Source organism: Sebastes fasciatus, chromosome 4 (genome assembly GCF_043250625.1).
Source record: "Sebastes fasciatus isolate fSebFas1 chromosome 4, fSebFas1.pri, whole genome shotgun sequence".
NCBI classification, from domain to species: Eukaryota; Metazoa; Chordata; class Actinopteri; order Perciformes; family Sebastidae; genus Sebastes; species Sebastes fasciatus.
In genome coordinates this window covers 14,503,446-14,528,314 of record NC_133798.1, presented here as the reverse complement: position 1 = coordinate 14,528,314, position 24,869 = coordinate 14,503,446, and the positions used below count along the sequence as shown (strand labels likewise).

General features: G+C 43.5%; 1 protein-coding gene across 3 annotated transcripts in view; it reads left to right on the top strand.

The window, feature by feature from the left end:
• The window catches only part of mob2a (MOB kinase activator 2a), a 70,951-nt gene that overhangs the window by 18,983 nt on the left and 27,099 nt on the right, over positions 1-24,869 (top strand). Inside the window, exon 1 of one of the 3 annotated variants that reach the window (XM_074632196.1) lies at positions 10,846-11,396. The exons of 1 other annotated variant lie outside the window; for it this stretch is intronic. In XM_074632196.1, coding sequence (XP_074488297.1) covers positions 11,359-11,396 — 38 coding nt within the window. In that variant the 5' untranslated portion in view covers positions 10,846-11,358. Of the gene's footprint in view, positions 1-10,845; positions 11,397-14,361; positions 14,886-24,869 lie in introns of those variants that run through there. One more of the 3 variants, XM_074632195.1, reaches the window with a different exon arrangement.

The following is a 24,869-nucleotide window of genomic DNA, read 5'->3' as shown; positions in this document are numbered from 1 at the left end:
GAGTCATATATCAGGGGGAGTGTGCGGAGCAGAACAGGCTACTACAGATTAGAGGTGAAAGGAGTGTGCTGCTGATTTATTACCGGCCGTTAGCTGGTTAAATGAGGCTAAGTGAGCTGGCCAGCTCGGGGAGGTGAGATGGAAGAGATTAGCCTACATGAAGAGCGATGGAGGGAGACGATCTGTGAAGCGAACGGTGACTCCTGACCTCCTGTCTTTTGCATACTGTTTCTCTTTATCTTCCCTCGTCTCTCCTCTGCTCTGCTACTCGGCCCTTCTCTCCATCCTCGGGTCCTCCCTACATGTTGCCTCTGCAGAGCAGTGCCGGTTGTGCTTGGCTTTTTGAGAAGCGGCCAACAACATTCTCTTGTGTTGTCTAATTATTATGCAACAAGTTAATGCTTGTCATCGTCACTGACAGTGCTGCTTGTTCTGTGTGCAGCATTGCAGCCTTGAGCTTGACTTAGTCACATTTACATAACTAATATAACCACATGTCAAAACATACCTGTTTCTAAAAGTGCAGTTGAAATGGCTTTGTAATTTCCCTCTGTGGTTTGATGTGTCTGATAGGGAGGCATTGAATGCTGAGAGGAATCCTTAGTTCAGATGCATATTTGAGCCACATCCAGGAATCCCAATAGCGCTGCAACAATGCTACTATCAACTATTTTGATAATGCATGAATCGGTTTAGTCACCTTATCTTCTCAAATGTGACGATCTGCTGCTCTCTTTTGCAATATCTGATATATTGTGTTCCTTTGGAAGTACAGTAACCAGGGCTGTCAACTGATTAAAATATTTAATCGCATGTTTGTCCATAGTTAATCAGGATTAATCGCAAACTAATCACACATTCTTTTTATTTGTTCAAAATGTACCTTAAAGGGAGATTTGTCAAGTATTTATTACTCTTATCAACATAGGAGTGGTCAAATATGCTCGCTTTATGCAAATGTATGGGCATGTCTGTAAAGGGGAGACTCGTGGGTACCCATAGAACCCATTTTCATTCACATATCTTGAGATCAGAGGTCAAGGGACCCTTTTGGAATTGGCCATGCCAGTTTTTCCTCATTAAAATTTAGCGCATGTTTGGAGCGTTATTTAGCCTCCTTCACGACAGGCTAGTATGACTAGCTTGCTACTATGAACGTTCATACGTTGAAGAAATTAGTGGCGTTAAAACAAATTTGCATTACCCGTTATTATCGCGTTAACTTTGACAGCCCTGGTAACAATAGATAACATCCAGTGACTCCAGGTAATAACGCAGAAAGGACGACTGTGGTTTGTTTTCCCCTCGTTGTCTATTTTTTTTTTGCCATTTTACAATGAAAATGCAAGATTTCACTGACAAACCAGCTCTTAAAGGAGTACTCCAACAATATGGTATTGCACTTCCAATTGGGGGACTAGTCAAACTTTCTAAAACATGTTTTTTTTAATTTATTTTTGTTGTTTTCAACTGGTGGTTTTGCTATTCTGTTCCTTTCTGTACTTTTGTCCTTGAGTAATAATAACAAACAAAATCAAAAACAAGCAATGGTTGAGTTATCCTGTTTTTAGTCCCAAGTAAGCATCAAGCTCTAAAAACGCTGGATCCTAAATTTCCCATAATGCAACTCGATTGCATCTTTCATTGGACCTCCCCTGCTTCTCTTTCACAAGCCACACCCCAGGTAGTAACGCAGGCTGTCTGATATAACTGTGTAGTCTCAAAGCCCAAGCCATGATGGGTGCCCCTTTTAATCATCAAATGTATTCTGACACATTCAATACAGAGTCATTGTGACCTTCCTGACTTTACTCCACAAGCCAGGATTTGATAAGAGGGACAGATAGAAATAGTAAAGATCTATCTATGTATGGCTCTGGGTGAGGCTATATGTGTATAAGTGGTGTGCTGGATATCCGCTCTGTAAGCTGTTTCTGTCCTCAGCCTTTTGGTTGATGTGTCAGTTTACAGGTTTGTTTCGTGTGCGAGTGAGAGACAATGAGACGTTCCCCACATCCGTTTCCTCTCATAGAGGAACAGTAGGTCAGGGGTTCTGGTCCGCTCTGTTGAGTTCATGTGTTGCTCAGGGCCTGAAGAGGGGAGGGGGCAGAAATACAGCGCACGCAGATTGGACTTTTGTCATAATCACATAACCTCTGTGTGGTAGTAGTAGATCTCTTTATTGTCAAGAAAAGTGAAGCCTTCTGCTACATTGTGTTTGATATTTTTGAAGTGAGGTTTGGTGTAGTCTGACGCTGCCTGAATGACGGAAGCAAACATTTTGAGGTGTTTTTTTGGTCTCTGTGCTTCCCCTTTTTCATGTTGATGTTATTGCAGTTATCTGTGCTTGCCTCACTGCGTGTTTGCTTGTTTGGCCTGGGTGTGTGTGTGTGTGTGTCCTCATGTACACCTGTATCCGTGCCTCTGTTTGCATATGGCCTCGCGTTTTGCTTGTGTGTGTGTGTTGTTCCTTTATCTCCCTCTCTGCCCTTCCCTGTACTGTAACGTACTCTCCTTTCCTCCTCATTGTTCTGCCTCCCTCCGCCAGGCCAGGGAGTCTGGAGCAGTGAGCTCGCAGGAAGTCTTCGTCACTCGTTGGCGCTGAAGGGAAAGCAAACAGTGAGATGCACAAACACAGGAAGTGCCGCCTTCCTCATGCGGGCTCCAACTGGGCGTCTTGTCACTCTGCGCGGTTTATCAGAAAGCGACAACGTGAGCTCTAACCGCACGTGTCTTTTTCTGTCTTTCGGTCTCCTCCGTCTGGCTTAGTCAACGTGTACCCTCCGCCGTCAGCGATAACCACTCTGGCTCTGTGCAGCTGCACTGCCTGCCTGAATACTGCTAATTAGCCTTTGTGCCATATTTGAGATTTGTTAATTCGACAGTGTAGTGAAGTGGCCTCTGGGAAATTGATGTGATGTCAAGCCATGTACTATTATCGTTTGCAGTTATCAACAGGAATGGTAAATGTGATCACGATTTAAGGTGGATTTTTCCTTTAATACATTTATTCCTCAGAAACTTTAATAACGCACATGAATTCTTCATTGTGCTTCTTCTCTGTTTTGCTCCTAGCAGCCGACCACGTCATATATTACTTCCTCTTGCCTTATATTACAATGAGACCTTCACTGAAGCTGGTATATTAGAGTTATCTATTTGAAGTGCATCTCTAATAGCTGAGAGGTGAGCAGCTGTGGTCAAAGGTGGTTAGAGGTCACTGGTTTCTTCAAAAAACTGTGCAGAGACTGGATAATTTCACACACGCCACTGCACATACCAGCTGGCATAACCGCCTGCAGCTGTGGAGTGCACACTTCAGCAGTGTGTGTGTGTGCATGAGGGTAAGGAACCGTTTCCAGGATGTTCGCTACCTGGCCATGGACTTTTCTAACATCCGCTCAGAGCTGCTCCATGTGCTCAATGCACGCTTGCTGTGACGTTTTCACTCAACGACGAGTCCGGAGATTTGAATACATTAAAAGAAACGTCAGTTTACATTTTCATATCTTTTGGATTTGGATCTACGTCGTTCACAGCGTGCTGCTGTCAGTGTTTGCGGATCAGGACGGGTCACGTTATCGCTGCTTTATAAATCGTTGAGAAAACGATCTAAAAGTGAGGTTGTGGTGTGTTTTTTCCTGCATCTGTCATTCAGGGATATGACTGTAGAAAGCTCCATTTTTAGGATGTTTTAGTCACAGTGAGCTGTTGGTTTTTGAAAATAAAAATCCACACATAGTTGTACATTGTTGTAGACTTGAGGTTACAGTTTATTGTGATCCATAGTTTTTCTTTAGCTTAGCTGCATTAAATAATACCATCTGGGACAGTAGCATGTTGAGTTTAGTTCTAATAAGAAATAGAAAATCCCTACTGAATCCATTACTGACTAATGCAATCTGTCTGCGTCCATTCCTGCGTCATTCGCTGATCTAAGACTTGAATGAATGAAGAGCCATGAAACTACTTCTTTAGAAAAATAATAGAGCTTCTTTAATGACACCAAATCTATTAATACGCCTGAAGTCTGTGAACCTCTGACAGAGATCTGCACTGATTTGGCCACAATATTAATGATGTTAAAAACAATCTGGCCTCTGTGATGTCACTTGTGGGTGCTTTAAATCCCCAAATAGGACTTTGAAAGTTCTGGTGTGTGATGGAAGGCCTCTGTTTTGAAGAAGCTAATGGGGATCCTAATAAAGGAAATTAACTATAAATGACCTTGAAAGTTACTGAAATGTCCGTGAACTTAATATCCTGATGTTCTTCCGAACCTTGGTAGACCTTGGTAAGCCACAGCTCTTGACTTCAGGGATAACTGATAGGTTGCTGTAAACAGAATTTTACCACAAGAGGGCAGCACATGTCCAATTCACAATACTGTCCATATGGGCAGGGATGTGCTATATGCTACTGGGAAAAATATGCTTACCTGTCAGCAGTTAGGTAACTGTGTTTGGTCAATCATATTGATTTTAGCAGGTCATGTGAGTGGAAGGAAGTGGAAAGATTTCTGTAGAAGAGGAAGAATGAGAGAGGGAGCAAGAGAGCTCCAATGAGCATGAAATCAGATTTTGTTGTTGCATAATCATGGCTTGCAGGCCTTCCCAGTGTGCACCGGGCTCTGTCGGCTCTTTCCAGTCCAGTATCACATGACTGTATCAAGCGGCTGCAGTATTAAACCAGCAATACCAGTCCACCACCAGCCAGAGGCAGACACAGAGATCAATAGTCCTGTTCTTTGTGCTGAGGCACAGTCTTTTTTTATATTTTCGAGTGAAGTTTCGAGGGTAATTTGGATATTCAAGACATGAGTTATCGGTGGTTGCATGCTGCAGTCATTCAATGCTAAAGAAACACTGATGGTTGAGTCTTCTCTTTGGGATTTATTATTCTTCACTGAAAGTATGCTTTGAGGAACAAGCCCAGAAGCTTTTAAATGTGTTTCTTCACAAAGGATCCTATACGGGTGCTCAACAAATCGCCCTCATGGTTTTGTTACCACTACAGGCCTTGCTCCTCCTCGTCTCCCTCCATTCATTACATGCCCTCGATGTCTTTCACATACCAGCAATACCAGACGTCACTGAGGCATCCACGCTGCTTTCCTTCTCCTTCCTTACCTCCTCTATTTTTTTTTTTTTTTTAATCCTCTATCCTCCCCTCCATCACTGGTGCAAAGCCTTTATTCACATGCCAGCAATACCAGCCTGCATACCAGTCAACAGGACATCAGTGACGGCCTGGCTACACCTCTGCCTGCTGCCTTTCTCTCATCACTGCTCCTCAGGCCCAGCACGCTGCAGCCCCAGAGAGAGAATGAGAAAGGGGAGATGCTGGTCTGTTCTCTCCACATGAGCGATGTATTATTTCTGGTTAACAATAGGTGGCGTCATAGTCCCACCGTCCGCAGCAGTTTCACATATCAGTGCTTCACTAAGCAGTGTCCCTTTGTGACATACCGGTCACAGGATGGATGTGCAGACTGTTGAACAGTTCAAACAATGAATGATTTTCTCTTTTTTAGGTTGTTATATTTGATTCTCTATGTGAATAACACACACAAAAAAAGCCAAATTTAGACATATTTTCACACATGAAGGTAGAGCTACAATTATTAATTGATTAGTTGTCAACTATTAAATAAATCGGCAACTATTTTGATGATTGATTAATCAGTTTGAGTAGTTTTTTTCAAGAAAAAAAGGTCTAAATTATCCGATTCCAGCTTCTGAAAGGTGAATATTTTCTGGTGTCTTTACTAAATTTTGTTGTGGACAAAACAAGACATTTGAGGATGTCATCTGATCGACATTTTTCACCATTTTATGACATTTTATAGACCAAACATCTAATCGATTAATCAAGAAAATGATCGACAGATTAATCAATAATGAAAATTGTTAGTTCCAGCCCTACATTAAGGTCTAAATAGTGTTTCAAAGTCTTCTCCACACTGATGGGTATTAAATTATAGTGGGGAAAAACTGAACCATTTAATTTATTTAATTATTTTGCTGACCTTAAAGTAGTCAAACCTAAAGATATTGAGTTTTAAAATACTCCAACCTGCCTATAAATGCCCACTGTGTTTTAGTTTTTTAATGTAGAATGTAAACTCCCTTCAGGCTCCTTAAATGCAAATTCTGAGAAAAAATACAAGGATTATTTTCATTATCGATTAATAGGGCTGTCCTCGACCATAGAAATTCTTAGTCAACTAACACTTTTGTCGTCTAATTGATTGATCTACAGATCTGTAAAACTGAGTTTCTCCACAACGAATCACAAAAGCATCACTTTAAATCTTGTGTCTACAAGAGATGTGCTCATAAGTTTCTTAGAATTAAGTCATTCAGCATGAAAAAAAGCATAAAAAACAACTAATCTACTGAAGAAATCTTAGTCGACTCAGACCAAAACGACTGATATATTAACTAATCGACTAAGAAGGGGCAGCCCTATTGATTATTGATTGCTTATTATATCGATTATTATTTTTAGATTAATTGTTTACTCTATAAAATGTCAGAAAAAGGTGAAAAATGTCACTGGCTCTCTGACCAACAGTCCAGAACCTACAGACTAATATCACCTTAGTGTCTTCACTGATATATACTGTCCTCATAAGATTCTTGTAGCAGTAAAATAACTATGGAAAATTTAAAAAAAGAAAAAAAAGTGGGACCTTTTCTTTTATAAATTAGATGGGTTTTCCAAAGCTGGCGCTGCAGCTTTACATTCTCAAAATGCCTGAGCAGTGATCAGTGCATGGGTAAGGTTGCACTTCATTTCCTGGTATTTGAATTGGAACCAAAGCTGTCTAGATATAAAGAAAGATAATACTGATTGGGTGCAGAGCCCAGAAATACTTAGACATAACATTTGCCTTTGGGGGCATCCAAGAGACATTTGAGAAAATGTCAACATCACTGACCTTTTCCCACTTAACTCTCACAAAGTTCTATATATACTGATAGACCAGCATCAGACTGTATTATTGGAAGCTACCTCAGCTTAGTGGAGATAGATGGTCAGACTGACAAGCAACGGGAGCCTATAGAGCGACTAAATGGACAGACAGAGAGACAGACCCACTGAGGGAACTATAAAGGGTGAGATACTAGTGGCGTCCTCTCACTATGGGGCCAGACTGTATGTGAAAGACGGACGCACAGACAGACTGGCGTCACCCAGCCTTGCCGTATATATAGGCCCTTTCATACAGCACCCTTTGGCATGGCCCCAGCTCACATATACCTCTGACTGTGCTCTGTGTGTTTATTTGTGTGTGCTGCTGAAACATATTTAGGGTGTGTGGGTGAGAGAAACAGTACTTTCTTGGTACCTGGCTGCAAGAGCCTATGTATATCAAATTGCGTAATACACACATATGTTGGCAGTTTCATAAGATTCATTTATTTTTTTGGCGTTACAGCAGGAAGTGTTGTGTGCTCTCTGTCAGTATCACCTCTGTGCTGGAGAGCTTGGCGCATGCAGTGACACGGTCTCTCTAAAGCTCTCCTCTCACACATGCACTCAAGTTGCTGGAGCCAGTGTGTGCGTGTGTCCATTTGTGTGTGTGTTTGTGCACTGCGGTCCGGCGTTTGACTCTGTGCCGTGTATTCCTGGAAAGCCTGCGTGGGAGTGGAGGGGGCCAGGGCTATTCCACAGCTGCGTTGCAGCCAGCGATGACTGTTTTCTGGAAGCTTCTCTGTCGCTTTGGAACGCGGCAGAGAAAAAGAGACGAGTATTTTATTTTATCCTCGATAGCAATAGCTTCAGGGAAAATCTGCTGCTTCTTCCTGAAACGAAAAAAGAGAAGGCATCATGCATCGACACTGGAAACCTTTAACGCCATTTGTATGCATGGACACACACTTAAAGTTCACACCATTCTTGCACAACATGCAACAGGAAGATGAATGTGGGGAGCTGGATGGACAGAAGGGGGAGAAGAGGGAGAGAGGAGGCTTGAATAGGGATTGCGAAAGATGCAAGAAAGCTCAAATTAGCTTAATGAAGGGGCTGCAAAAAGAGCAATAAAATCAAGGGAGTTAAGGTGCCGGTGATGAATAAGTGCAGGAAGGAGGAATGGAATGAGACTGAATAGGAGGAGGAAAGAAGGGGGGGGGTTGTTTTGAACTGCATCAATAAAGCTCAGGCTAATTGTGCCTCTGTGGTCTGCAGTGTTCAGCCTCTTTTCCTTCCACCATCCAGACTCCAAGCCTTCTCTGCCCCATACCCTCCAGAGTCTTCTCATCTTCTGTTAACCATCTTCCTCCTCCTCCTCCTCCTTCTCCTCCTCCCTCCAGTGGCTGTTGTGTAACTCTGCAGTGACTGACTGAGCATTGATCAGCAGTTCTGGTGCCAGGCTGCTCTTACTGTAATAAATGAGCTTTGAGCCGTTGAAACTGACCCTGAGTGCTTTTGCGGGAGTGGAGGAATCGCACACACACACACACACACACACACACACACACACACACACACACTGCAGCGCACTCCCATGATGTAATGCTGAATAATCCTGAATGCTCTTACATTTACCACTTGCCTGGAGTCATCATTTTGTACTGTAATCCCTCCAGACCTATATGCACAAAAGTTAATGAGACATTTAATTTTGTCATAGAGATTTTTTTTTTTTTAGTGGACATGGTGCTCAGGATTCTTTGAACTGGATGTTTGCTCTTAGATGAGCTGTCCTTTTAATTAATCTGTCGTTATTATCATGGAGATTATTTAAAGTTTTGAAGCTTGCAGCTGAAAATAGCTCCTTTTATTCTTCTTTTTATTTTTATTTTTTTGTCTTCAAGTCACGTCCAGCAGATGGCTTCATAAAAGTTCTAAAAACATAATTTTTGGGGTGTCTTGACAAGTACTGTAGCGCATTACATCCTGGATTTGAATCCAGTTTCTCCCATCCCCAATGCTTCCTCAATTGGCTGTAAGAAAAGCAGCATCTGGTCTTTCCATTTTCAGTCTTTGTGGTTTGGCCCTCTGCTCAACATATTCCCGCTCTCCCTTTCCCCCCATCCATCCATCTTTTTCTCTTCTCCAACCTCTCTGTACCTCTCCTTTTTTTTTTTTTTTTACCCATTACCATACAAATCCAAACTTGACAAAACAAGAGCTTTGACTCACCTGAGCTGTATCTAGTGTACACACACAGATCAGGCAGCAAGCTTGCTTCCCTGGGGGAATGCATACATCAGGGTCTGGGTGCAGCAGCAGCAGCAGCAGTGATAAAGATCACACTCTATCATTGTAAAGTCATTCAGTCAGTATCACCTCTATTCTGCCTATCATTTCCTCCATATTTTAACATTCCTGCAGCTCATTTTATCGTCAATTCTCGCCGTGTGTGTCAGAGAGGATGTTGAAAATGCTGCAAAACACGGATGTTGCTCACTAGCCAGCCATTTATTATGGTTCATTGTTATTGGTCATTTGGTCATTGTCCTCACCAGCACCTGGTGTGAGGTCAAGAGTTCATTGGTGCAGTAATGGCAGATTGAAATTAGGTAGACCTCCAGTTTTACCATCATTACAAGGCAAATGACCACCTGTAATTAGTATAATTTAAGTATAGTTTCCAGAAAGCCATTATTTCTTTCTTTATTAAACCAAATCCTCTTATAATCTACTCTAGTTTGATCCAGTTATATATGTTAAAGCTTCAGTAGGCAGAATGTTTTTTGCATCATTGTGCAAAAATTCGATAATAACCTTTCAGCATATTGTAATTCAAGTGTTCTGAGAGAAAACTCGAATTCGGCACCTCCTCATGGCTCTGTTTTCAGGATTTAAAATCTAGCCCGTGACAGGAGACTTCGGCCAATCACAGGTCATTTCAGAGAGAGAGCGTTCCTATTGGCTGTTCATTCAACGGAGGCAGCTGTCAATCACTCGCAAACTCCAGTCAAACTAGGCAGCGCTGATCAAATATGAATCAATATTCTGTTATTGTAATGCCTATTTCTTACATAAAATGTTTCAGAAACATCTTGTAGTGTACTGTTTAGCTGTAAAATGAGAAAGTGTGCTCCGGCTGGTGGGCGGTGCTTGGTATTTCCTCAACTGATCTCAACATGGTTGATATTTCTGAAAACATTTAACGCAATAAATATGCATTACAGTAACAGAATATTGATTCATATTTGATCAGCGCTGCCAGACTCCAGATCATCTCTTACTCCTTGTTTTCCTCCGGTCTGTGAAATCTTGCAGATGCCATTAGGAGCACCGCAGGACACAGAGGCACATTTTTCAGATTACCTGTCTCATGCACTACTGTCAGGATATCATTACCCTTTTTTTCTTTTTTTAATAACTTTTTTTAATCATGTTTGCGCCAATCTCACCTACTGCTGCTTTAATACTGTATCAATTAAACGCCTTATAGTTCTGCTACAGGAGCATGTTTACCAGCTTCCTGTATCACCAATTGTAAAGTGAGTTGTGTATGTGTCCATTAGAAAGACACTTACACTTACTTGGAAGGGCTACTTTGGATTTAAATGGCATTAATGGATCCTTAGCCCTATTCTTAGCCTTAAATCTGTCTCACTCTTCAGGCGTTGACAGGAGCTGTATGTTGTGGGGTGGTGGTAGTCTGCTTTGTGTTGAACATATGGAGGAATATATGTGTATATATATATAGCACCTCAGATAGGAAACGCTGTTGAAACATGAGAGCTTTCCCAGGACTGTGAATGGGGAAGAAAGAAGGAAGCTGGCTCTCATTTTTCATATAAAAGGCTTGCCGGCTTGTAATACATAAATGCTTTAATTTGGTATTTGGACGTTGTTTTAGTTGGGTTTCATGTCGCCGAACCGAGCCGGAGGAGTGCATCTACATGTGGACATATTGAAAGAAAAGGTTCAAGTTGCATTTGGTGTTTTTTTTCGGGAGTGAAAACGCGGTGGTGTGCGTCAGCGAGGCTGTGCACACAAAGCAGACCCAGCCTCCACCAGACTCTGTGTTAATATCACGAGGTTTTAGCATCGCTCCGGACCGATACGAGCTCTCATTGTTTCAATGGAAAACGCCTGCAGCAGACTGAAGAGTCGTTAACCCTGCCCCACGGAAACTAAACCCAGGAGGAGGAAGAGGAAGAGGAGGAGGAGAGGGAAGAAGGAAAGATAGAGGGAAAAGGTGCTGGAGGAGTAGGAAAGGACTGCAAGGAGCAACTCCGTATTGTTCCGCGTTTGTTTGCTCTGCAGCCGTCCAGAGAAGAGACAAGAGAGAAGAGACACGGCGGGGGGTTGCTGTTTCTTTTCGGGGTGCGACAAAAAGCTGAAACACCGTCAACTCTGGATTTCTTTATCCGCTTCCTGTCGTCCAGGATGAGGTTTAAAAGGAACGGGTCCTATACGCTAAATAGGTAAGAGAGAGGCTGCTGTAGTGTAATGGAATGTAATGTGCGCAGAGGTAACTTGATAATGTGTTATCCATATGGAGAGGAAGAGGAGGAGGAGGAGAGAGGAGGAGGGAGGTTTGTTACTATGCTTAGCTCATAAATCAGTTCACTTTGTCTGTGATATTTCCATGGAGGCTTACAGTGGTGGACTTTATAGTCTCGTTATTGCACTTTATTGGTATTTCTTTAATATCCTATGGTAACTTCAATAATGCTAAAGCAGACTTTTTATTGCAGCATTAAACGATACGATACAACTTTATTGTCAGTTTGCACTGAAATGAATTTTGCATCCATAGGCAGCTCAGTTTGAGGAAAAAATACACATACAATAGACATTACTGTTACCCTAGACAGACAGACCCATCAGACAAAAACACATCACAATTATTCATACATAACCCATTACAAAATGACCATCTGTCTTCTGGATTTACATGTCTTTAGCAGCACATTAATTATTATTTAGCAACAAGATGGACTGATGGACAAAAGCGTTCTTTAGCCTGATGCCGGTTAAATGTGAGACTCTAAATGCACACACACAAGCTGCACCATGAGGGCTACTTCTTCTTTATTGTGATGCATCTGATGAAAAATCACTGTGAAATTTGAACTTGCAGTTATTTTTAAATTGCAAATATACAGTATGTTGCCCCATTTTTTGATCGTGGCTAATCGGACATTGATAGTTTAATGTCCTCTCAAGGGTCCCCTGATTTTTAACAGTGTGGCTTCCAGTGTAGTTCAGTCTGTGTGGTTGGATCAGGAGAAACCTGTCTGTCTCGCTTTAAGGGGGGGTGGGATCTCTCTTTTGTTTCCTCTTTTCCATTATGGAAAAGAGCAAAATGATCTCTCCTCTTCCTCTGCCTCTTTATCTTTCTCTTTCCTTCCCCGCCACAGAAATATCTTGCCGTCCCATCACCTAGCAACTTTTTATGTGTTTGTGTATGTGTGAATGATGTGCACTTATGTGTGTCCGCCTCTTCCCCCCCTAACCCACTTTCCCTTGACATGATTGCAACGGCCTCTATTCATATCCTGGCGTTTCTAAACCCGGTCACGAGTCAGGTCTTTCCTCTGCCCAGTGGTTCGGTCTCTCTCTCTCTCTCTCTCTCTATCTCTCTCCCCTCATTGTGTTATCTCTCCAAGTCACAAGTTTATAAGAAACTTTCTTTGTCCGTCTGCCATCCGCCGGACAAGTCACACGGCTTTCTTGAATTCAGCGGATGTCTTGCTTTTATTGTTTTGTCTGGATTTTATGATAAGGCCCAAACGTTTGAGGAAGTACACACACACACACACACACACACACACACAGAGATTGACCCACAAGAACTTTCATATTGTTGAAAAAGTGACAGTTAATTTATCGGCAGTTTCACTTCTTACACACTCCCCTGGCACTCCTTTTCCCCTCTGCCTTGTTACAGGGCATATGGCCTTCCGCTGTACTTGACACACACAAAACCCACATCCTGGCTTTTAGGTAGTGAAACACAAAGGGTGCTAATGAGTGCCAAACACCCACTTCACCACACAGCTGAAAATGTGAGAATGATGTTATCGCTTGTATACCCCTCCTCCATTCTTCCCCTTTCTGTTTTCACTTAGGAAGTGTGTGCAAGAAAAGTGTGTGTTACTATCCCCCCCCCTCTGCGACTATTGTGTGAGCGATGGTGTCACGTGTGTGCGTGTGTGTGTGCAGGTGAGAGAGATGAGGTAATTAAACAGTGAAAGAGGAGGCCTGTTAGCTGTAGCTCCTGGTGACAGGTCTCCAGGGAGGATGAGGATGAGGAGGAGGAGGAGGAGGAGGTGTTGGAGGAGGGAATGACGTCATGGGATGTTGAAGTGCTTCACCGGGCTGCTGCGGTCCGTCTTTGTCATCTTTTATCTCTAAAAGAACAGGAGCGGAGAGAGGCAGCAGAGGGAGGATGAGCAGTGTTTTCCGCTAGCTCTGGCTACTGTTAAATACATCTCAGTGTTCAGGAGCTCTTTGATAAGTCGGCGACAGAATAAGAGCAGAAATGGCCCCCCTGCGGTCGCTACATGTGAAGGTATCTGTCGTCTCCGCCTCTGTTGACCTTCAGTCGTTTCCTCGGCAGGCTGCAGTGATTTGTTTCCTCTGTGCAGAGTGGCCGGTTTGACATTGAGCGCCAGTGTTCAGCGGTGTCGGCTGCCTTCGCCGTGGTCGGCTAAGTCTGTGTCGGCGTCTGACTGCAGCCTTGGATTGCAGCATCACACACACCTGACCGCTGCAGTCCTTTTTAAAGCGTTGGTGTGTGTGTCTTTTGATGTTCAAACAAGCAAGTGAAGAGCAGAGGGTGAAGGAAAGTGATTGCTCTTATTGAACGATGCAAGGAAAGAGATGTAACGAGGCCCATGATTCACCCTGTGTGTCCTTCACCTTATCTGCCCACATCACAACACCAGTGCTCCGCAGCGATTGGCTCGCTTCCTGGGGGCTTGTCTCCGCGCTAGCCCCTCCCATCCCGTACCTCTGCATCATTTGTGTGAATGGAGAGTCACGGTTATACGTGTGCATCCTGTGCTGCGTGTCCATTCATGTGTTCAGACCCTCCTCGGTGTTGACTCAAGGGTTGACATTTAGCCATCTGCTGTTATAGCTTAGTTACATATCACTTCAGAAGCATGTAGGGGCCGTCAACTTGCTGCTGCACTGTCCCGAGAGGTTTGACAGGATTTGACTGGGAGTCATATTTAGCAAATAGTGTGTGCTTGGTCTGTGTGAGCGATGGGCGGAGATAAGATGTTTAGGATGTATACAGATGGCTGAGATTGCTCTCTTCCTCTCTTTCTCTCACTGTGTCTCTCTCTCTGTCCCTCTGTCCACCTCTCTCTCTCTCTCTCTCTCTCTCTCTCTCTCTCTCTCTCTCTCTCTCTCTCTCTCTCTCTCTCTCTCTCTCACTCTCCCTCTCTGCAGTCCAGCCTGTGCTGCCCAGCAGTCAGCAGTTTGTTTATGGGACTCTGTTTGCCAAGCTAATCTTCCCGCCTTTCAAGTGGGAGCCAGCGAGGGAACGAGAGAGAGAGACGGAGAGAGAGAGTGTGCAAGAGTGTGAAAGTCAGACAGGCAGTTGCAGTAGTTGGAAAGGAGAGAGAGAAAGAGAAACATGCTCAGAGAAGTGCGTCTGGTTTTGTGAATGATTTTTTGTTTTGAAGGCTTTGCTTGGCTGACTCCCTGATCGACCTGCGTGCATCCGTCCGTCTGTCTGTCCGTCTTGCGTGACCTCCGTTCCAGTAGCTGTATGATTACACAGGGTGCTATGCCGGAGATGCTGCTGCACCTGTAGCCGAATTCGCAGGAGAGGAACGGCGGAGACGAGGAGGTGAAAGGGAGGAAGGGTGCTCTGGGTCGGAGCCTCGTCACCCCGGCTCTGCTTCACCACCGGACTGGATGGGGGTTCTGGTGTGCTGCGACTGCTTCTTCTATCGGTAGTTAACGCAGTCACTGTTACTGTTTTACCCTTCTTGACCTTTCCTTCCCCTTTACTGTTATTGTTGTTGTTGTTTACGTCGTACTTGGCTTTTCAGCATTCTTCAACTGACATACCCCCACCTCCTCCTCCCCATTCACTCTCTCTGTCTCTGATGCTGCGGTTTTGTAGGAGACTTTTGAGGACAGTGCTGTGGTAGCAGGCAGAGATTCTGCTGTAGTCAGACACAAGGGGTATCTTGACTTATGGGACGGGAGGAGGAGGAGGGAGCAGAGGACAGAGGGACGATGATGGCACATAGCCATCCTCTTATAGCTGATTTAAGGGGGGTTGTGTTAGATGTCGCTGGGTACAGAGTTTGTTAGGAGGGTGGGTGAGGGCTAGTTGCAGTGAAATGGCATGCAGCCAGAAGTCAGCTAGTCTGTCTGGCTTGTCCAACTTTTCCTCTCATCCTCCTCTTTTGCCCTTTTGACTGCGCTGCACTGTTTGTTTGGACACAGTGTTCCCTTACAAGGGGACAGGGAGGTGCTTTTTTCTGTTTTTGTTGTTTGCAGAGCATTGACTTAACAGACTTTGCTCTTTTTTTCCGGTCATTACCACCTGAATTTAGCTTCTTTTTGGTTCCCTACCTGGAACAACTGTTGGAGAGCCTGCACCGTGCATCGTATAACTGGTTGTTGTGCTTCATAGAGATGGTAGATGATTGAGGTTTGGCTCTCTGGCAGTCGGAGCAGAAAGGCTCTGGCTCCCCTCTCTTGTGGTTCTGGGGTTAGCCGGCCCGAGCCTGACTTGACTGCTGTATAAAATCTAAATATAACATTTTAGGTCTCTAAGGAGCGTTTTGATGGCGAGGCTAAAATTGTAGCTTTAACACAGACGCACACACAGCAGCACAGCTGGATTAGATTAGGCCTCGCTGTGATTCAGAATTTTGTTTACACTTCACTGCTACTCTTAGTATGAATAACAGCCTGCCGTTTATGTGTGTCATGTATCTGTGAGGCTGCACATGTGTTATGTACTGTAGGCCTCGGTGAAATACACACAGAAGCCTTGTGAAGGCAGTGGCTTGTGCCAGGAGTACTTATGTTATTTTCTCCCCCAGTCATGATCAAGGCAGGGGTGGGACCTGGACAGCGCACTGATGTATCATGGGCTCATTAAGCCAAAATGGGCCGTCACTTCTATTTTTAGCGTTTCTTCTGCCTCGGCGTCTCCGTCAGCCAATCAGGCAGCTTGGTGGTGATGTTATATGGCTTGATTGATGTGTGTTTTTGGAGGCACACCCATCCAAACAGGTCCTCGTTGACCTCGGCCCGGGCCAGCCCTCCGTCCCCTGGGCTCCGGTGTTTCAGCTTTCAACAGTAGCATTGTGTGGAGTAGAAACTGCCCTCCATCCCTCCGTCAAACAGCTTCAACTCTAATGTTGATTATCCGGTTTAGAACGGAGCGATTGGACAGTCTGTCATCGTGTGACGTAAAGTAAAATAAGTTGGATTTGGCCTTCATATCTCAGCCTTTCCCTTTTTTGTATGTTACAGTCAGGAGCAAAGACTCATTGTTTTATACTAGTTGAATTTAAGCAGGATACACTTAGCTAAGAACTTTTGAGAGTCAACAAATTCAGCCTAAAATTTAGGGCTGCCCCTTTTAGACGATTAGTCGACTAATTTGTAATTTTGGTCTTTGGACTAAGATTTCTTTAATCGATTAGTTGTTGTGCTTTTTTCATGTTGAACGACTTATTTCCAAGAAACTTATGAGCACATCTCTGGTAAACATAACATTTAAAGTGGTGCTTTTGTGTTATTCTTCGTAGAGAAACTCAGTTTTACAAATCTGTCGATTTAAATCAACGAGTGTTAGTCGACTAAGATTGTTTTTGGTCGAGGACAGTCCTACTAAATTGCATAAATATAGTAGAATGATATCTCAGTTTGCAAATGAGTCAAGCAAATGAAGATTATTAGAAGCAATTTTCTCATCACATGCACGTAAATACACCATATGAAATTATTTAGCATCTATTTAAAGGAAATGTTTGACTTGATTTATGGAATATGCTATTTTGCTTTCTTTCCAAGATTTAGATGAAAAGTCATGTCATAAATCAATGCCACTCTAATGTCTTGTTTGTTTGAAGCTGGGGTTAGCAGCCAGTTAGCTTAGCTTAACATAAAGACTTAGAAGCAGGAGGAATGGCTAACAAACAAGTGACACGTTATATCCTTATATCCTATTTGTTTCATACGTACAAAAAGCAAAGTATAAAAACTAGGGCAAAGACATTTTTAGTCGACTAGCACTCATCCGATTTTTTTTGACTTATCAATTAGTTTATTTAATCAACAGATCGGTGAAACTGAGTTTCTCCACAAAGAATCACACAAAAGTACCACTTTAAATCTTGTGTTTACCAGAGATGTGCTCATAAGTTTCTTGGAAATTAGTCATTTAGCATGGAAAAAACATAAAAAACGACTAATCAACTTAAGAAATCTAAGTCTACTAAGACCAAAACTACCAATTAGTCGACTAATTGATTAAAGGGGAGCAGCCCTAAAACAACACGTTGTGGTTTTACTGGGTTTGCTTGAAGAGACTCTTTAGCAATGGAAATGACGGTAGTGACACTGTTTTAATCTCATGCGCACCATGTGTTTGCTGTCAGTTGACAGATTAACCAGTCTGGTTGGAATTTAAGTGTCAGTGGTCCAATATTGAGACTGAAAAAAAACTGTATTCTTACGGTAACTATTTCATGATTATGAACATATAGATGTGGCCTTTACGCTCTCAGCACTAATGTGTAACCAAAAGAGCAGAAAAAAGTCTGACAATAAAAAAAGGGTGACTATTCTGATTAGTTTTGCATTCATTAAAGGACCAGTGTGTAAAATTTAGGGGTATCTATAGGTAGAAATGGAATATTGTATTAATAACTATGTTTTCTTTATTGCATAATCATCTGAAAATAAGAATTGTTGTGTTTTCGTTAGCTTAGAATGAGCCGTTTATATCTACATGGGGAGCGGGTCCTCTTAACAGAGCCGGTTTCTACAGTAGCCCAGAATGGACAAACCAAACACTGTTAACTTTTCCTGCTTGGGCCGGAGTCGATTATGTTACTCACTCCCGTCACCACCGCTCTCTCTCTCTCTCTCTCTTGCTTCACCACTCAATTCCCATTTACACACTCACTCTGAGCACTGGCCCTGCTCCAGATGGCTCTAGAGAGAGCCATTCACGTCGGCCACCGTAGCTCTCCAACACGCTTGGGACACGGGAGATGCTTCAGTTGGTTGTAATCTCCTCACCTCACCGATAGTTACCACCAGATCCTACACACTGTACCTTTTAAAGTGTGTAGCCAAGCTTTGCATTTTGACCTTTTGTTTGGGCCGTCAGCCTTGTGACACCATTGCAAGTTGTCTTAGACCCCTCACTGTAATCTCTACCTATGCTCATTGTCACATATGAACACATTCTCTCTCTCTCACACACACAAACTCACTGGATCAATTTTCCAGGGCCTCCTTCAAAACAGTCCTGAGGCAACTACCACAGCCAGAGTTGAATCCTGGGTCAAGTTCTCATTGAGCTTTATTCAATTTTCTGCCTGTTTCTGTTCACCCCCCTACAATAACGTTAAAGGTTTCAGCTGTGGCCATCATTGCTCCATACACAATTCCAGCATGAAACAGAGAATCCAATTTTCCTCTCTGTTGCGAGGTTTAATGTTTCTGTACCCATATGATATATTGCTGTTGACGTGTTGAGCTGGAAAGCAGGCACATTCAGACCTGGAGGCTCCATCACATGACAAAGGCTTGTGTGTGTGTGTGTGTGTGTGTGTATATGCTCTCAGTGGATCAGTTGGTAAAATGTGTGGTGTGGAACAATAGTTCTGACTATCATCATACTGTGTGCGTTGTATTAGCAGAGCAGACCCGTACTGTTTTCCATGTGTCTCTCATTAGGCTATCTTTGGCAGGCCTGGCTGCCTCCACAGAGCTGAGGCGTGCAGCTCAACAAGGACGCCGTTCTCTCCACCAACAAACCCCACACTCGTTCCCCTCAGCCCAGCAGACTCCCTCCTCGCGTAGCTGCCTGTCACTCAGACGGGGCTGAACTGAATCAAGCTGAAATGCTCCGGTCTTTGAGGAAAGTTGGGCTGCTTTAGATAGCTAAATTATTATCTATTCAAAGTGTTGCCTGGAGGAATAGGATGGTTTTATTTCCTGTGGTTGTTGCACTGTATAATCAAGCTGCTTTGTCATTCTGGCTTTAACTAAACGGCAAGTTAAACCCTTTCATTTTTAAATGAGAGTTTGATGGTCTGTTGAAAATCAATGTCTAGGAAAGAACTCTAGGAAACATATCGATCTGCTAGATTTTCATTCTGTGTAATCGGTTCTTGTTTCTATTGTAGCCCAACTTCCCGCTATGTATATCATACTACTCCACCCAAACTGCACCTAAAAAAAGGGGCATGCAGTCCAAAATCAACCAGCAGGATTCAGTAGAGCTCATATAGCAGACAATCCCTGTTACTCATCATTAAAGCGGCAGTAGGCAGAACATGTTTACCATAATTTGGCAAAAATTTCATAATAACCTTTCAGCATATTGTAATTCAAGTGTTCTGAGAGAAAACTAGACTTCTGCACCTCCTCATGGCTCTGTTTTCAGGCTTTAGAAAGTCTAGCCCGTGGCAGGAGACTTCTGCCAATCACAGGTCATTTCAGAAAGAGAGAGAGCGTTCCTATTGGCTGTTCATTCAACGGAGGCAGCTCTCAATCACTTGCGAACTCCGGTCAAACGGTCAAACTACGCAGCGCTGATCAAATAGGAATCAATATTCTGTTACTGTAATGCCTCGTGACCGTTTTATAAAAATAACTTTTTTAATCATATTTGCTCCAATCTCACCTACTGCTGCCTTAAGCTAATGCCTTCGCTGAGGTGAGCCCAGCTCAGAAAAACAGTACATCAGATTTGTACATAACCTGTCTGGTCTTCTTTGTCTGTGGATTTCCTCCCCTAGTTCCACTAGATTTCTGAGTTTGAATGCCTTTCTCATCTAATCATAATGGAGAACAGATAAACCCTGCCCAAGGTGTCTTTAGTTTACTTGACCCTGTCAGGACACGTGTTACATTAGACTCTTATGGAGGGACACTGGCTGGTCAGTGCACAGTATAGGTCTGTCATTCCTGACTTGACTGACTGTCCTTCTCTACTTTCATCTGCCCTCCAGTCACTGCGGAGGGCAGGCCTCACACACGAGGCCAGTTGCATAACACCGACAGTGTGTGTGTGTGTGTGTGTGTTTTCAGGAGCAGCCTAGTCCTGCTGGCTCAGGAGATGGAGAAAGAGATGGCCTTGCACTAACCTCACCTCCGCATTTAGATCCACACAGTCAGCACGCAGTCATGCAAACGATTAAATAAAAAAGCACCAGACGCCTTTGCAGCTCCTTTGTTACTGAAACAACTTAATTCAGGTAAACATATTCAGAAAAGGGAATCATAGCACACCCAGGAACACACTACATGTTTAGAACACCTAATGTGGTTATCAGATAAATAAAATACTATGTGCTGCGTAGCGGAGTAAAACATGTTTGTGTGAGGCAGCAGGTGCCCTGTAGGCATGGAAAATCTCACAGCTGCTTGGTGGCCCAATTGGCAAGTGGAGAATGGCTTCATTGTGTCTGGCTCAGTTTGTAGGTTGGTCAGGTGGCAGGAAAAGGGTTAGACAGATTTCAGTATCAAAACAACGGCCCAGAGGGTTTGTATGTGCTGTAAAGGTGGCAGGGAAATTGGTTGTAGCGGTTGTTGCAGCAGCAGCAGCAGCAGCAGCAGCAGCAGCAGCAGCAGCAGCAGCCCATGGCTTCTCCGCGCTGCCTCTGGGAACAAGAGGCCCATTTTAAAGGGAGACAGGAAGTGCCTGGGCGCCTCACTTCCTGTTTGTGGAGTTTGTCCCAGGCGAGAGTGAGAGGGAGGGCGGGCGGGTGGTCTGGTGCAGCCTAATTGAACGGAGAAGGTGGTGGTGAGTAGGTAAGCTTTCCTTATTCGCTCTCCGTCTCAAACTAAAACACACTCACACACTTGCCTGCATAGCTGTGTAATTGCCTCTGTGCTGCAGTGCCTTTGGCAGCTGTGCCCCCTCATTTGTTTCAATTATCTACCATCTGACATGGCGCTGTTACCAAGGATAGACCGGTGACAGGAAGACAAGAAAAACAGACAAGGAAGGTTTGAAGTTGCCTCCGGAAATGCAACTTTACTATCAACAGATTTGTCATATTTCATACCTTAAAGCACAGCTGGATCCCACCTACGTCATGCTCCGATTCGTGACGCACACATTCACCTACCTCTTTTGTGAGACTATATTTAATCAGAGAGTAGCTGTGGCGAAGAGGCTGCTCCGGAGCGAGCAGGGAAGCTGCAGAGTGCTGACTTCAACAGGTTCTGAGGTGACGTTCTTAACATTTATTATGTTCGCTTACAGAGCTCTGAGGCTGCCGGCCAAACAAGGACTAACCTTAAATACCCTTTTGTACCTCTGGAGCACTTCTGAATTCAGTGTTTCTTCTTTTATTTAAGTCTTTTGTGTTGCAGACAGATGTGCACAATGGACTAGCAACCCCCCCCTATCCCCCATCTGGGAGAAATTATGTCACTGCATAAGCTCATCTTCCCAGGTGGGAGCCAGTTAGTTCTTTAAGCCAATCAGAGGCTTGTTTACATCTGAATCCCCTGGCGAAGAGACACACACACATGCTCGACTTCATAGTGTTAAGAGCCGCTGATCTCATCTGCCCATAAAAAGGGTCAGGTTATATTGTTCCCCGCCACAGCTCATCCTTTACCGTAGATACATGTGTGGGGGGCTGAAGAAAAATGTGATCGTTCATCGTTGGTGAACTGACGTTGTGCGGCAGCAGCAATGGAGGGGCACACTGCTCACGCAGCTCCAAGGACATCTATTGATTTGACCTCTCTTGTGTCTCCTTTCTGTCCGTCTCTCTTTTATTTTCCCATTCTAACACCAGCAGCAGCTGCCTCCGCCCACTTCCTTCCCTCGCTCATTGATGCGCCATCTGTAGACGACAGGCATTTTTTTTTTTTTGGTAGCATATGTGTAAAAAAGTCAATCTGTATGCACACAATAGTATTGGCTCCCTTACATACTCAGCAGACTGACAGAGGACATGCTCTAATATTTCCTCCATGCCAGACTCTTGACAAAGGGCCGGGCCTCGCTGTGGTCTCACTGTCATCTCAGCAATGCCCTCAAGGCGCAAAAACATGCGTGGCTTTGTGTCCAGGAATTTCCATAACATTTTGCTGCCTCTTCTCTTTGTCTCCAAGCTTCCCCCCCCTCCTCCCAAGTACGCCCTTTCCTCTCCTCTGTTGTGGCCCTGACACAGAAACACATGACGCTTAACTTACCTAACAACACCACTATGCCTTCTGCCAAACACGTACACATGCTGTGTGTTTTTCCGCCTGATTAGCCCCCGGAGACTGACATTTACTGACATCCCAACATGATCTGCTGTCGTAGCTAATTACCAGAAAACAAGTCTTTGGGTGGAACACATCTTCTGTCTAAAAAACAAAGTTCATCTCAGCCCGTGTGTGTCGTCAGAGCTCTGTATGATGGGATTAACCATCTCTAGCTCTTGTTTTTCAGCTGCTGTTGTTTGGTGGCAGCAGTGTTGTTGTTGTTATGGGGTGGATGTCCTGGTGATTAAATCACGACCGCTGCCTTCTAAGTATCTTCCTTAGAGAGATCAGTCTTCCTCTCTGGCCAGGAGAGGTGTTGCTCCCTGCCACACACCCACATTATCGTAGGTACTCCTCTAAACTGATCAGAGGTTAAAAAGCACAAAGAGCTTCCTACAGGGAGCACTGACTGACTCGCTCATATTTTCCACCAGCTTGATTTTAGGTTTGTTAATCTGTTGGCCTCCTTCAGTCACATGCTTCTCTTCACCCCTTTGCCCAATCCTGGGTGTGACCATTTCCTACATCTCCATCCACTCATTGTTAATCAAACTCACACAATGTACCAGAGTTTCCTCCGCTATCAGATGGTGGCGAGATCTCGTCTAGTCATCGGGGGCTGAATTTATTTTATTTTTTTAGCTTATCTTCAACACCCATACTTTTAAAGGACCAATATGTAATATATTTATTGTAATAAATCATAAAATGACCATGATGTGTCATCAGAGATTAAGGAAACATGCTAAATTGAAATACTGGCTTCTCACAATGCTACAGCCAGTATGTTCTCCTTTTGAAATTTCCGCTCCGGTCCGGAACGTCTGGTCTTTGTTTTTGCCGGTGTGATCACGTTTGTGCCCATTTCAACACCCCATTGCCACATATGAAACAAATTGGCACACAGCCTTCTGCAGCCATGGAAGCATGCTAAGGAACTGGATCAACAGAGATAATGTTACCGTTAGATTTTACCCAACCTGAAAAGAATCAAGCATCTCTCTGTGGTCCGTGTGCAGCTAGGTTATCAAGGCAGCGAGTATTTGAGACACAAAGCTGGTGAAGTGATTCCGACTATTACTGCTGGCCAGAGGCGAATGCAGCCGTGTCCAGAAGGTAACCCTCAAAATACAAAAATTTGAGTGGACTGCTGTTACTCATTTTAAACGCTAGCTGTCAATACTACATATTGTTCCTTTAAGAAGTTTCTATTTTCTTAACTTTCTAAGATGTTATTCTCAGTTTTTGCTTGTTATACTCACATCCCTGAGTCATCACTATTTGAGAGAACAGAATGCACTATGGCCTGCTGTTTTTAAATCGGGTAAAAGATAATATCTGTGAGTGTATTTGATTATGGTTTTTAATCAAGCACCTTGTGAACTGTGGTACTCGGAGAGAATGTGTAAGCAGCACTAATTATTTTTTAATATGCACCACTCGTTGTTGTTGTTGTGTGTTTGTGTGTGTGTGGGGGTGGGTGGACTATCAGGGAGGCACTGGCTGTACTCTCCTGTGAAAATGTCCTTGTTCTCCCTGTTTGACCGTGCGGGTGTTGTGATAAACAGAGCAGCAGATGTGGGTTGGCTGTTTTGAAAGACAACCAGACTCTCTCCGCTGCTGCCGTGACGACTCCGGCGATTCTCTCCGGAGATAACGGCTACTGTACTAAACGCACTCGATCTGATGGACACATTATGTTCGCACACTCACATCTGTGGGAAACAGTGTTAATGAGACGGTGCACGGACACAAATGTTTTCTCAGAAGCCCACGTCATTCACTGAGATATTCTCTGACATGAGAGATTTAGAGGAAATCTGACAATGGAGGAAGGCCAACACAGGAGATGAGGATAAATTAAGTTTCATCCTTAAGGATACAGTGTCTGTACAGCAGTCTAATACAATAGTCCTATAATAAATCCTACCTTCATGAAGGTTATAATGTTCAGCTTTTGTGTAAACTGTTTTAGAGAGGTGTTGATTCAACTGTGTGGAGGATGTAGCTCATGGTACTGTTGAACTGTATTGCGAAGAAAGAGAGGCATTTCTGTTATTTAGCCTGCCACCATTGATATTGTCATTTAGGGCTGCAACTAACGATTATTTTCATAGTCGATAAATGTCAATTATTTTCTTGATTAATTGATTACTTGTTTGGTGTATAAAAAGTCAGAAATGGTAAAAAGAAATGTCGATCAGTGTTTCCCAAAGCCCAAGATGACGTCTTCAAATGTCTTGTTTTGTCCATAAAAGATATTCAGCTTACTGTCATAGAGGAGTAAAGAAACCAAAAAATATTCACATTTAAAGAAGCTGGAATCAGAGAATTTTTACTTTTCTTTCTTGGAAAAATTACTCAAACCGATTAATCAATTATCAAAATAGATGGTGATTAATTTAATAGTTGACAACTAATCGATTAATCATTGCAGCTCTATTGTAATTTTTTCTTAAAAT